At 38.8% G+C, this 13,585-nt stretch overlaps 1 protein-coding gene across 1 annotated transcript in view; it reads left to right on the forward strand.

Moving 5' to 3' along the window:
- MYO16 (myosin XVI) overlaps positions 1-13,585 on the forward strand; it is a 278,671-nt gene that overhangs the window by 102,753 nt on the left and 162,333 nt on the right. The window contains exons 6-7 of the mRNA XM_009333377.1: positions 780-904; positions 4,158-4,283. Of these exons, the coding sequence (XP_009331652.1) occupies positions 780-904; positions 4,158-4,283 (251 nt within the window). The remainder of the gene's footprint in view (positions 1-779; positions 905-4,157; positions 4,284-13,585) is intronic.

A 13,585-nucleotide genomic window follows, 5' to 3' on the forward strand; every position in this document is an offset into this window, starting at 1 on the left:
TTGTTGTACCCTCTGTTTCTAATTTTAAATCTCTTCAGACTGGAGGCCATGCTTTCTTTTGGTTATCGACTGCCTTGCTTATCTTCCTTTTAAAGCTGTACTTTGACAACTGTTTCTTTCAGTAGTGATGCTGACACAAGCAATTCCACACCCTTCATTCCTTTCATCCCCTCCCATTTGTTCCTGCCTCCGTACCACATTTTCTCTTGGTTTATGGGGCCTTGCAATGATCTAGGCTCAGCTGGAGAACTAATCCTGGTTAAAAATAACCCAGGCAGATCAAGAAGTGTTGAGTTGTAATGTCATTTGCTTAACGTCACAATCTCTCAAGCAGTTGAGCCGACAGATTTGAGGGACTAGTCTGAGCACTGTGATGTATGCACAGGGTTGAAAGAATGCATCCAAAAAGAATTTTCATTAAATAATACCCAAAGACTTGGGTGGCTTCCTTAGAGAAGGAAGCCACAGCTATTTTCACAATCCCAGTGGATTTAATATTACAACTGCTTTACCTACAGCTGCTCTTGCCAGTCAGTAGGGGACCAGGCCCATTTATTTGATATTGCTGACTGACATTAAATCATCCGTGTAGGGACTGATAAATAAAGATGAGAGTAAACTTGTTGGTAAATATAAGTAAGTAAACATGTTCTGTAAATATACACTGAAGTCTAATTAAATGTTGATTAAGCTTTTACAAACCCAGAAAACAAATTCATATATCTGTTCTTTATTGATGAATGAAATAGCAGAAGGTTTTAGCCTTTTCTTTTTTCCAGGTGTAGAGCTGAATTCACTGCGCCAAATGAAGATACAGAGACCTATGACGATGCTTACAGATGTCCGACAGCTCATATCAAGTGGAGGAAGCGTGAATCAAAAGAATGATGAAGGAGTTACCCTGGTGAGTGGGAATATGTAGTCATCACCCTGTGAATATGCATGTACTGCAGCTGTGTACTGGGGAGCAAGGCAATTCTCTAAGAGGAGAAATGAGGGAATGCAAGATTTTGGTTCTCGTCTGGCCTTTTGAAAATAGATATATGTCAATGCCATGCATAGTACAGATTTTAAAATAGGCTAGTGCAACATCTGTGCCTTAACGACAACTTTCTTACTGTTAGCCACTGAATATGCAACACAAAAATTAATAGCAAAAAAAAAAATTGGCACTGTAGTTTAGAACTGCAGCAGATACTTACGGTCTCTGACATTCTGTGAGAGGGCTTGAAACTTCACTCAGTGATTCCTATTTTAGGCTCATATCTTCTGGCTGAACCAGGCTAAAACACCGTTTCATGAAACTATCCCATCTTGATTGAGTGTAATGAAGCATCCACCATACCAGTGGATAAGTGTTCCTTCTTCCAAATTTGCATGTTATTTGTAGTCACTGGGTCTCATTATACTTTTTTCTGCTAATGGATCTTCTGTCCCTTTGTTTTTTCAGGATCACTACTTCTTAAGCTGTCAAATAATTTTAAAATTAATGTAATAAAATAATTTTAAAATTAATGTATTTTTCCCTCGATAGCATGTCTGTGGAATGTTCTCTTTGCATATAAAATCTTCAACATCATTATCAACCAGTAAATGGTTATCAGCAGCATTAAAATACTGAATAACTTTTTAAAATTATTTTGTGTTTTTCTGCAAATACTGTACTAAAATAATTAGAAAGGCATGTATTACTGAATTTCATTATTATTATTATTTCAGCATTTATACTGAATTACATTGCATGTTACTGAATTAATACACCAAATCATTAGTATTTAATTCCATATTTTAGTACCTGTGGAGTGTTTAAACTATAACTGAAAAAGTGAGCAGCCTCATATCCGGGGTTGTTGAATCCAGCCACTGGCTGTGTCTGTACAGAAAGCTATGACATTTGGGGTGGCCACCCCAAGGCAGTTAACTGTAGTTAAAAACAGGAGGGAAGCAGGGGAGGGGTGGGAAGAAAAACTGCAACTTTTAGTTTAATTCATAAAAGCATTAATTTAACTTCCAGTTTTCTGATACATTTAAGCTAAGTTGCTAAATCACAGTAAAATGCAAAGTTGTTTCTGTTGTACTTTACTCTTATTGCTACTTTAGTCTGAATTGGCTAAGTTGAGTTATGAACTTACCTAACTATCATTGTATAAAACCTTTTCTGTAGTTAGCTGGAATAGTTGAAATGCATGTCTGAAATGTGTTTAACAGTACTGCAGCTACTAGGAGAAAAGCATTGTGGGTAGCTTGGCTTTGTTATTTGCTTGGTGGGATGTGGACAAAGGGGACATTTTTTGCATGAGCAGTTTTTATGTTGAACTTTGATTTTTTGAACCTCTTTCATAGTCTTGCGACAAGTAGCTACAGAGTGGATCATTTTGCTTTTGTCTGAGATTTCTATTATGTGAAACTTTTGTCTGACAAACTGGTGGGAAATCCAGGATTTGTTAAACTGCTCTGTCTCTATTCATGGGTGTGGAGTCAGCCAGTCTGTGATAGCTGTATGTGTATCAAAGGGTGCTGGGAATAGTTTTTTGTTGCTCTACATCTATCTGTACAGAGAAAACAACAAATATCTCAGTTGTCAGTAGCAAATGAGATTTGTTTTCTCTTGATAGAATATATCTAAGTCCCTGTGTAAGTTAAGATGAATCAGGCAAAAAATTGATGCCATAAATGTATAAATGCACACATTCTCATAGATTCATAGCACATACATATGTGTACATGCAATACAGACACAGAATGATGTATGGCAAAATTATTTTTTCTGCTAAATTCTCCTGTAATAATTTTTTCTTTGACAGATTGCAGTCATAAAATATTTTCTTTGTCCTGTGAGCATTTAAACTACTTTAAGATAGCACTTGTCAAATTGATGTCTGAATAGAAAATGTAATTTCTTCTGTTAAAACAGGAGAAAAGCTGAAGCAATGTCAAATTATGGGAAAATTTTGAGAGTTTTGTACATTTGAAATTAGAACATTTATAGTGTACAGAATTGGTGTTCTGCCCCTGGGGCAGGGGTGTTCTGCCCCCTTTCCAGAGGAAGATTTTTGATGAACTGTAATGTGTTTCATCCCTCTGCATCAAGGATGTTCATAGAGAAAACTTTATGCATACTCTGCAGGTGCAGCTGAACCAGAAATAGCAGATAAGGCAAATAATATCCTGGACTCTGGTTTTGGTGTCTCCTATGCTTGTAGTGACTTTGGAACTACACAGTTCTAGAAACAGGCTTATTGCAAGACCTTTTTCTTGCCATTAACCATTCATTTCAGTCCTCAGAAAAATAGTCTCTTTGGCTAACATTGCTTCAACTGAAAAAATCATGTAATTGGGCTACATGATTTGGGGATACAGGTTACCACCTATAATCTCAGTTCTCCATTTCTGCAATCTTCCTGAGCCCTGTTCTTACTGACCATCATGAGAATTGACTCCTTCTACCTGTGGATGAGCAATTATATTGTGCCAATTTTCAAATGCAAATTTTGTCCCCTTTGCTCCCAGAAGTGGAGGGGATGTTTGAATTCATAGCAGAGAACCATGAGAAGATGAACACCACTAAACTAACCTGGATCAATCTGGTCATGTGAAATATGTGCCTCAATGTACAATTAAGTATCTAGGGAAGCAATGCAAGTAAAAGAAATAAAATCTCTGTGGTTCAAAATCGAGAAAGTATTTTTTGTGACTGTTTTTGTGCTGCAAACTCAGTGTGTTTGGTTTGATTATGTATTAATGAATTCATTTTGGAGTAAAGTAGTGTCAGCTTACATCTGGGATATTTGAACTGCCACAAAAGAAAATTAGGTCCATGCTCTGCTGAAATGTATGAATCTACCTGGGCTCATGAAGTTTGTGAATGTGTTTGAAAAGATGTTTGCTTGAAATTGTATGAAAAGTATCTAGTGCGACTAGATTGTTTAAATAGCTCTCAATAAGCTAACATTCTTATTTTTTGGTCGGTTTTGTTTATAAATGTTAAAAAAGACTCCACAGTGGTTATCATCTAGTCTGTTGTTATCACATGTAGATTTTGTATTTGTCATTATCGTGATTTAGCCAGTTAGGTCTGTGGGGCAGCCAAGACACGCAGTAGTGCGTCATGGGCTTTTCTGAGTTCTTTAAACTATTAAGATGCTTTTATATTGCAGCTGCACGTGGCCTGCGCTAATGGATACAAGAACGTTGCATCTCTGATACTGGATCATGGGGCTGATCTCAATGCAGTGGATAATCAGTACTGGACACCCCTACATTTAGCTGCAAAGTATGGACAGGTAAAGCATGATTTTTTCACCTGCTTCTCTTTTCTTCGTGGTAGTCTTCTGTAGCAATAGCAAATACTTTCAAGTTAGGGAGACTATTCCGGTTTTAATGTGAAAAGCTTACACATTTCCATACTATAGGTGGCATCTCAAATGACAGAGTTCATTTGAGAATCAGTGACACACAAAAACCTCTTCAAAATCAGATTATGAGGGCAGCAAAACAAGCCTCAAGAAATTAGAATATGCCAGGGTTGCCTGTGTAAATTTAATAGAGCCTTTTGGACATATACATTCTTAACACTGTGATTGATGGCAGTTTGAACTCCCTTGTCTCATTCATGTGCAACATGTGGAGTGCTGGGATATATGTGGCTGCTGCCTGCGCACACCAGAGTGAGGCACACATCGTCACTTGGGTACCACACCGCCCATGCTGGCACTGATACCAACTGCAGAAGGGCGACTTGTATTTCTCAGGCTGGCCCCCTAATTTGAATTTAGCACAGCAATCACTTTGTCAACAGCTAGTAATCTGGCATTGGTAGTGCTGTCCCCACTGGACACCTTCCAGGCTGCTGTGATCAGGAAAGCACACGCTCACCCTCCCCGTGGTGGGAATAGGCTGCAGCTCTGACGTTTCCCTTTGGTACTTTGGCACTTTGGCACAATTCCCAGCCACAAGCTGTTTCTTTGTTGTTTATCACAGAAATTTCACCTTTCAAGCCAGCTATCGGAGGCATGCAGGTCAGAGCTGACTCCCCAATAGCTTAAACACTACCTCTCCCAAAATTTCATCCTTGGGGGATGCTGCCTATGTCTAAACTGTTAAATTGCTAAATAAAAGAAGGCTAGAGATTAAGCCAGGCAACAGTCTGGCTCACATTCATATTGTTTAGAGCTAGTTTATAGGAGATTAGTCTTGTTTGTAAAGAGCTGGTTGGAGTGGTCCAAAGCAGAGTCAGGGACAGAGCTAGCAGTTAAGCAGTGTGGATTATAAGGGATACTTAAGCTTACTCCATTGCACTCTCTGACTTAGCGAGACAGATTTAGCCTCTGGCTTTGAGGTTTAACAGTTTCATGATGTCAAAAAAAAAAGGTAAGAGAATTGTTGAACTGCTGACTGTACCTCTCCGAGAGTAACTCCTGCACTAGCAAGGATTTCCCATTAATAAATTGGAAATATCCCAAATAAATAAGAATTGTTTAGTAAGCTCAGATGCTTAGGTCGCGTCTTAGCATATTATATACATCCTGTGTCATTTTCAAAATTTGTGTCTGAAATTGCCATTCTGTAAGTATATTCTCCCTTAATATACATTTGTTTGGCTTGTTTGCTTGGACTGAATCATACCTCTCTGTCTAGTTATTCATACAAACGCAGCATTTCTTTCAGATCATAGAAGGGACTCTGCTCTTCTTGCTGAAGTCTAAGAGAACACATTTTCTTACTGTGTGATCTAATTTGCTCATCGTTAGCAAAACACATTAGTCATTTGACCCAACTATGAACTGCAGTTTCATTTTCTTTTCTTTAAGTGCATGTTGACCCCAAAATAGAAAAAAATCCACACAGATCATTAGAATATGCTTCAATGAAAAGGGGATGCCTGAACTCATTGTAGGATATGATATTTAATCTCATTCAAGTTTGGCCATTGCCCTAGCAGTTCCTTTGAATGCAGTTTCTGGACTTCTGCATATTCCACAAATGTTTTCAATGAGAATAGCCTAAAGAAGGGGGTGCTTGTTCAGTATTTCAAAAATAATAGAGTATAGTCACTCAGGGAATACATATTTTCCCTGTCAAGCAGTTGGAATCTTTCATTTATGGTCAGAAAATCCTCTAGAGAATGTTTTATCCAGACATATCTCATCCTCTTTTCTTTAGTCTTTTTGTTCATCTTTGGCATGCGTGATTCTACTCAGGTAGAAGAGCAGCATTTCCCTTCAGATCAAATTACACTCATTTTCCTCAAGCAGAGAGACCGCTTTGGGATTTCTGCCTGTGATATCTTTCTTTCACTCTCAATACATTCAGCAGGTTTCTATAAATGATTCAAATGCTAATTGTGGGTACAGAACAGTAAGGCAAGAAAAGCTAGATTCACACAATACCAAATGATAAGAAAATAGATTTACAAGCTTGAGCTTCATATACAGGCTAGGGGCAACCTCAATTTACAAAATTACTATAAAATTCTCAGTTTTTACGTGTATGTTTTTAAAGCTGAGATGTGCACAGACTACACTATATATTTATTTGATTATTGCAGGATCTCAGTGATCAATATAAATTTCATTTTCCTTGAAATACCAGCTATAGTAACTTTTTCTCATATATGTACATATAAAAATATATATATATATATAAAAACACGAGAGGCATATATGACAAAGTCCTCTAATAAGACTGTTCAGGCACAAACTTTGAGAAGTTCCAGAATTATGATCTTCTCTGTAGTATTAATATATAACTTGTAGGAATATAATTTATAAGCATCTTTAATCACAAAATCACATAATATTTTTCCCCAATTTACTTTATTTTTTTCTCTGTTTAATTTCCTGGTGGATTGAAAAATAGAAATGTAGGTTATCAATCTTGAAGTAAAGATTGCTGCAGTCTTTACTTCAGCTGTAGAAAAACTTTTAAATAACCTTTGTCACTTGCTTAGATAGCTGAAAACAGTATTGTCCTTCTTGACTTGAACTATTCCAGAGGTTTAAAAGGCATACTCTTAGGCCATATAGGTTAAATCACTGACTGCAGAAAGGTAGTGGTGACACTTGGGGAACCTGGGTTCCATTCCAAGCTCTGTGTATGAACAGACACAGTCCTTACGGTTCATTCCTCCCACACATAACCTTATTTGTCCTATTGTCTCCAGTCTGTTCCATTCTTGTCTTTATTCTGTTGCCTTACTGTCCCATTCATTTGCCTGGCTTCACGTCCTTTCCATATGCGTCTTATCCCAATCCTAATTTCCTTGCACAGCCAGCTTCTGCCCCTCCTCCTCTCCCTGGTTCTCATCCAAGCTTTCTCTTTTCTCTACTTTGGCTTTATGCCAACCTTCCTGCCCTTCTGTTATACTTACCCCTTTTTCCCACTTGCTCACAGTCCCAGTCTCCCTTGTTCAATCTCAGTGTTTTTTCCTCACCGTCTCACTTTCTTCTTTCATTTTCTTTTCCGGCTTAGTCTGTCTCTACCTACATCCTGGCTCCTTGCCATGACTCTCTTCTTCCCTTTCACTTCATTTATTTCATGCTGTTCGTTCCAAAGTTCAGCATTTTATCCATGCTCTGTTCTATTTTTTCTCCTCCACTCTTTCTACCCTGCTGCTAGTCTCATTCCCGCAACCTACTTTTTCTATCTGTTCCACTTTGCTGACCACAGGTGGTTATGGTCCCCTTTTCCTGCACTCAAGTAGAAAAAATACCTTCTTCATCTATATTGCATTAAGAAGGGAGATCTGTAATGAGTTTCAGACATCATTTCCTGTGTCTAGAGCAGTACTGTGGATCAGATTTGCAATTGCAGAGAAAATGCTATTTAGCTTCTGAATGATATTGCTCTTATTTAGGGGTTTACATATGAGACTGGCTTTAAGGGAGACTCAGTCTTCTAGAGCATACTATTATGTAATGGAGAGCAAATATATGAGCTTCAAAACTAAATTCACGGTAACTCTAATAGTTAAACAATTACCTTACTCCCAAATGTTGGGAGTCTCTGTCTTGGGATTTGCTTTTGTTTGTTTCACTCCCCAGTAGCTTAAGTGAATACAAGTCCCTAACCCGCACTTTTCTTCTCAATGTCCTTGATGCTTAGTGAAGTGCTGATTATCACCCCGTTCCACTAGTTAAATACATTTCTCAGTATTATTCTAAGCAGCTTCTTACTCGATGACTTACCTGATTTTATTTATTCCATCTGTTGAATATATGGCTAGCATGAAGTTACAGCACTTCTATCGCAGAAACTTAGTAATGGTAAAAATAATAGACATTGTTTGTTTATAATAATAAACAAACATTGAAACTGCTTTCCTGATTTATATTTTCTTATTGCAAATCTTTTAAATATCCAAGTGGATGTTTAAAAAGAGCCACTGATACTGGTTAGAAGAACATTTAGGCCTACAGTGGACCATACTAGCAAAGGTGGGCTCTTTGATTTATCCGTTATAATCTAAAATCTGTCTTGTAAGCATCTGGTGGCTATGATTTTTTCAAGGTTTGAAATTTGGCTAAGTTTTTACAATTTTCCAAACAGAAAACAATAGCAATATTCTCAGCCCACGGAATTCATCTTCTGCCTAATACAAAGTCTTCAAATCATACACACATTGGAGCTCACAAGTGTCGATCAATATATTTTCCCACACCCTGCTCCCAGAAGTGCTTCATTGATTTATTTTGTTGATGTTGATTTATTGATTTATTCTTCTGCCTAATTAAAAAAAAAAAAAATCATAAGCACTCACAGGCAGCAGTCCTAGCAAACTGCCTAACAAAAATCACACAGTGAGGTAAACATGCACTTTTCCAACCCAGTGAAGTAAAGTTTAGCCTTATGAGCAATTGAAAACTGGTTCTTATGAGCGCAGATGTAGGCCATCTTACTCAGTGGTGAAGGCTGCAGATAATAATGATGTAACCAGTGGTATTTTATGTGTTCTGCCTAGGGGTTTTTTTGTGTTTAGTGAATAAGCACCTTAGATATTAAAATAATACTTGGGGATTTCACACTATTCTGAGATTGATGGTCCAAAATAATACTGATTTTGATCTAAGGTTGTTGATCCACTAGTTTTCTACTATATGGCTTTTTCTCACTGCGGATGAAAGCATGCTGGGGACCATATCCAGAGAAAATGGAGTGGAAACCTGAGAAGTCACAGCAGGTGGAAGGAAATTGCAGGAAGAGAGTGGAAAGGCCTTAGTCAAAGAGAACTGAGGAATGGATGTCAAGAAGGAAAAGAAAAATAGCATTGTCCCAAAAAAGGGATAAGAGCACCAATAAAAGGGTGGAAAAAAACAAGTTGGGGAGATATATGTAAGGAGCCGGGAGTATCAGATACAGGAAACAGAAAAAAGGGCCTGAGGAATAAGAATTGATGGGGGGGGGGTATGAACAAATGATGGATGGTGAACCAGGTCACTAAGGATGGTAGGAAATGTGCAACTTTGAAACAGAAAGAGAGGAGTGGAGAGAAATGTTGGTTTTGACAGGGAAGAAAAAGGAAGGACTGAAGGAATTTACTGTTGGGGGTGCATGCAAATTGGATGATGCATATTCATTGCTGTGCTTCAGGACATTTGCATAAAATCTCCAGCTTTCTGAATTTACAACTTAAGCAGGTATCTCTCCAATGGTAAAGAAAAGGGAATAAATGATCTGATGTAGTGGCACTGGGACTTGCATAATCACTCAAGAGTCCAAAGCTCGGCCAGAGCCAGCAGCTTATCCTTTGCAGTCCTGTGCATTGCTTCAGAGGAAAATACCTGACCATACAGGAGAGGAAGACACTTTTCAGGAGCACTGATTCTGCTCCCCAGCTAATTCACTAGCAGTAAAACTAACATGGCTTGAAAGCAGTTTGGAGCTGCCTTTGCAGCCTCAAGTATGTAGGAAGATTCTTGAGGAATCTCTATCACTCCTTCATGCCCCATATTTCCTACCGTTTCACTGCAGTCACTTATCTGTGGCAACAGGCCTCACAGTCTGTCAGCTAGCCAGCACTGGTGCTCTTAAGCCTGTGGTTTATGAAACTGAGTGTTGGACTTTCTTAGCTAACATTTAATATGTGGTAAAACTTAGTCCCTTTTCTGGCAGGGGAAAATTGTATTTGAAGGCTTTATAATGTGCTTATTGCAGTAAATTTATTTATGCTGCCTTTTTTTCCCTTATAGCTTTTTATTTTCAGTGTTGCACACCATGTTTCATTAGGTTTAAAGAACTGTTCAACTCCAATGCTCCCATGTCCAGTCAGTGTTTTCTCTGTTCATCTGTGCATGTTTTTGTAGCTCCTTAGATCATAAGTGTTGCTCCCATTAATGGGAATCACACTTCATTTCTTTGTAATATTTTCTTTGAGGACTAAAGCTCAGGTTCACTGTAGGCAGGCTGCTTTTGTTTTCCACTTGCTATTTTGGAAAAAACCCGCATAAGTCTTTTGGTGTAACTGTGGTGGTCTGCCTGCACATCTGATCATGCATTCTGTCTTGCTTATCAAGCTCAGAGTTTTTACATGCCCAAACCCCATTTTTATTTAATCTTGCCTATGTAAAGCTGTAATTAATATAATCTTTCTTTATATATTTTCATTAAGAATTTCCCCTGTCCATAAATATTCAAACTGTTAAAGGTTTGCTAACAAAATGATTCTGATGGAGAAAAAATGGTCTTTTTTGGAAAAGCCATAGGCGACCTTTTCCACATTACACAGAATAACAGAATGTTTGAGGCTGGAGGTCATCTAGTCCAGCTCCCCTGGTCACACAGGGCCACCTAGAGCAGGCTGCCCAGGACCATATCCAGACAGCTTTTGAATGTCTCCAAGGATGGAGACTCCAAAACCTCATTGGGCAACCTGTGCCAGTGCTAGGTCACCCTCACAATATGAAAGTGTTTCCCGATGTTCAGACGGAACCTCCTGTGTTTCAGTTTGTGCCCATTGCCTCTGGTCCTGTCAGTGGGCACCACTGGAAAGAGCCTGGCTCTGTCCTCTTTGCATCCTCCCTTCAGGTATTTACACACATGGATGAGGTTCCTCTGAGCCTTCTCTTTTCCAGGTTGAAGAGTGCCAGCTCTCTCAGCCTTTCCTCATATGTGAGGTGCTCCAGTCTCTTAATTATCTTAGTGGCCTTTTGCTGGACTCTCTCCAGTGTATCCATGTCTCTTTTGTACTGAGGAGTCCAGAACTGGACACAGTACACCAGATGTGGCCTCACCGGCACTGAGGGGAAGGATCTCCTCTCTCAACCTGCTGGCAACAGCCCTCCTAATGCATCTCAGGATACCGTTAACCTTCTTTGCAGCCAAAGCACATTGCTGGCTCATGTTCAACTTGGTGTCTACCAGAACCCCCAGGTCCTTTTCTGCAAAGCTTCTTTCCAGCTGGGCGGCCCCCAGCATGTACTAGTCCCTGGGGTTGTTCCTCACCAGGTGCAGGACTTTGCACTTCTCCTTGTTGAACTTCATGAGGTTCCTGTCAGCCCATTTCTCCAGCTTGTCAAGGTCCCCCTGGATGGCAGCACAACCCTTTGATGAACCAGCCACTCCTGCCAGTTTGGTGTCATCTGCAAACTTGCTGAGGGTGCACTATGCCCCATCATCCAGATCTTTAATGAAGATGTTGAACAGGGTTGGATCTAGTACTGATCCTTGGGGTACACTGCTAGTTAATGGCCTCCACCTAGACTTCTTGCCACTGATCACCACTCTCTGGGCCCAGCCATTGAGCCATTTTTCAATCCATCTGAATGGTGGAATGGCAGCGCCTTACCCTTTTTTCTGTTTGGCAAGCATCACATCAGAACAGGCTGTGAACGGAGGTTTACAATGTAGTTTTGCAGACGTTTTGAAGACTTCCTTACTAGTATAAGGTGCAGCCTAGAAAAAGCACAGAAATAGGTATCTGAAAATATATCACAGACTGATGTGAGATGGGAACTGGAGTCTGAATGCTGAATGAGTAGCAATAGGTAAAGCATGAAGGGTCTATGAGGCCTTTGAAAATGAGAGCAAGCAGCTTCTGGCTTGGTGAAAAAGCTTCTGGCTTTTTCATGTGTATGAATTGGCAAAGACAACACTGGAAAATAAGAATCAATATATATATTGTCATTTTATTCTTAGGGTCTACAATATTTCATTAGATATTGCATTTTCTCTTAAGGTAGTCATATCTACTTTATTTGTAACTCTGCAGTTGAAATACCTTTGGATAGTGATAATTTGCTGTAATTACTCTACAAATATTTCTACTGTTAGGCATAGTTCTGAACATCTGGTAATTGGATTTTAAAATGCTCCTTCTAAAACATAAGCAAATGAGGTTAAAACTAACACAGACAGTTTTGCATATCCCAAAGCAGGTAATTGAAATTAGCAGTGACCTGAATACCTTAGTCTTGGTGACGTGCATCAAGGATTTCCAGCAGGAGTTATTTCTTTGGCAGCAGGAAGCATTGACATTGCAGCATGGAAGGGACTTCTTGTGGCATAAACCCAGAACTTTGGTAACCCAAAAAGCTGTGTATTGTTACTAAACTGAAAGTGCATTTAAAACCCCCCTCCTTTGATAGAACCACTACCACTTTTGAGAATGGCTGTGAACGAGATTATGCAACTGCTGCTGATTTAGTCAGCTCAATGACTAAGCATGCTCCATTTTTTCATAATGAAAAAACACAGAGATATATGTGCTGAGGGTTCTCAGTTGAAAGCAGGGCTAATTGGATTTGGAAATAAACCTGTTATGGCTTCCTCCCTGCTTCCACAGTTTGCTGAATTTTCTGCTGTTACTGTCAGAATGGAAAGCCAGCATTAGAAAGCCGGGGAGAGCAAGATCTTTTTCTTTTTATAGAAATTTGCAACAATATTTTCCTGTTTTTCTGTGATTAGAAGTTTGGGGGGTTTCTTGCATTTAACTGATTACTCCTTATCATGGTCTTTTGTAGTAAGTTGTCTCCTGTGTACTGAATCCATATTGAATTGTATTATTTTTATTGCAATGATTTCCTTCCCTTTTAGCCTTTATTCATTTATTTATTTATTGCTTGTTTTGATGCTAAATAACTATCCTTTCCCTTAGCTGCCTTCCAATTCAGGTCTCATTTATCTGTAGCTCTCTTCTGCTCTGAAGAATCCTTTCTTTTCTGCACAGCTTTTTTTCCCCTGTGCTCATCCTGGCCTCCCCTGTTGGTTACATTTACATTATAAATTCTATTTGCTTTAGCATATATCCAAAAGTGCAAACAGTTCTTTCATTTAGTTGAGCTCTATATTCACATTCTAAATTTTTTGCTCCTTGTGCAGTTTCTTACTCCTTTCTGACCAACCAATTTATCAGGGTAGACATCACTACAGCTTTTGATGGAGAAATATCTCTAGAGACTTCCATGCAGCGACAGAAGAGCTCACTAAAAACAGTTGCTCACAGCATTCTTGCAGGAATTGAAAAATATATTTTAGACTTTTTCATGATATGATACTCTACCCTACTCTACTGTACTATAATTGCTACCATTACCGATATGTTAAATGGATTTGGTAAACATAAGATAAATGTGTCAATTTCTACTACTGA

The sequence above is a fragment of the Pygoscelis adeliae genome, unplaced genomic scaffold (assembly GCF_000699105.1).
Source record: "Pygoscelis adeliae isolate BGI_AS28 unplaced genomic scaffold, ASM69910v1 Scaffold48, whole genome shotgun sequence".
Taxonomy (NCBI): domain Eukaryota; kingdom Metazoa; phylum Chordata; class Aves; order Sphenisciformes; family Spheniscidae; genus Pygoscelis; species Pygoscelis adeliae.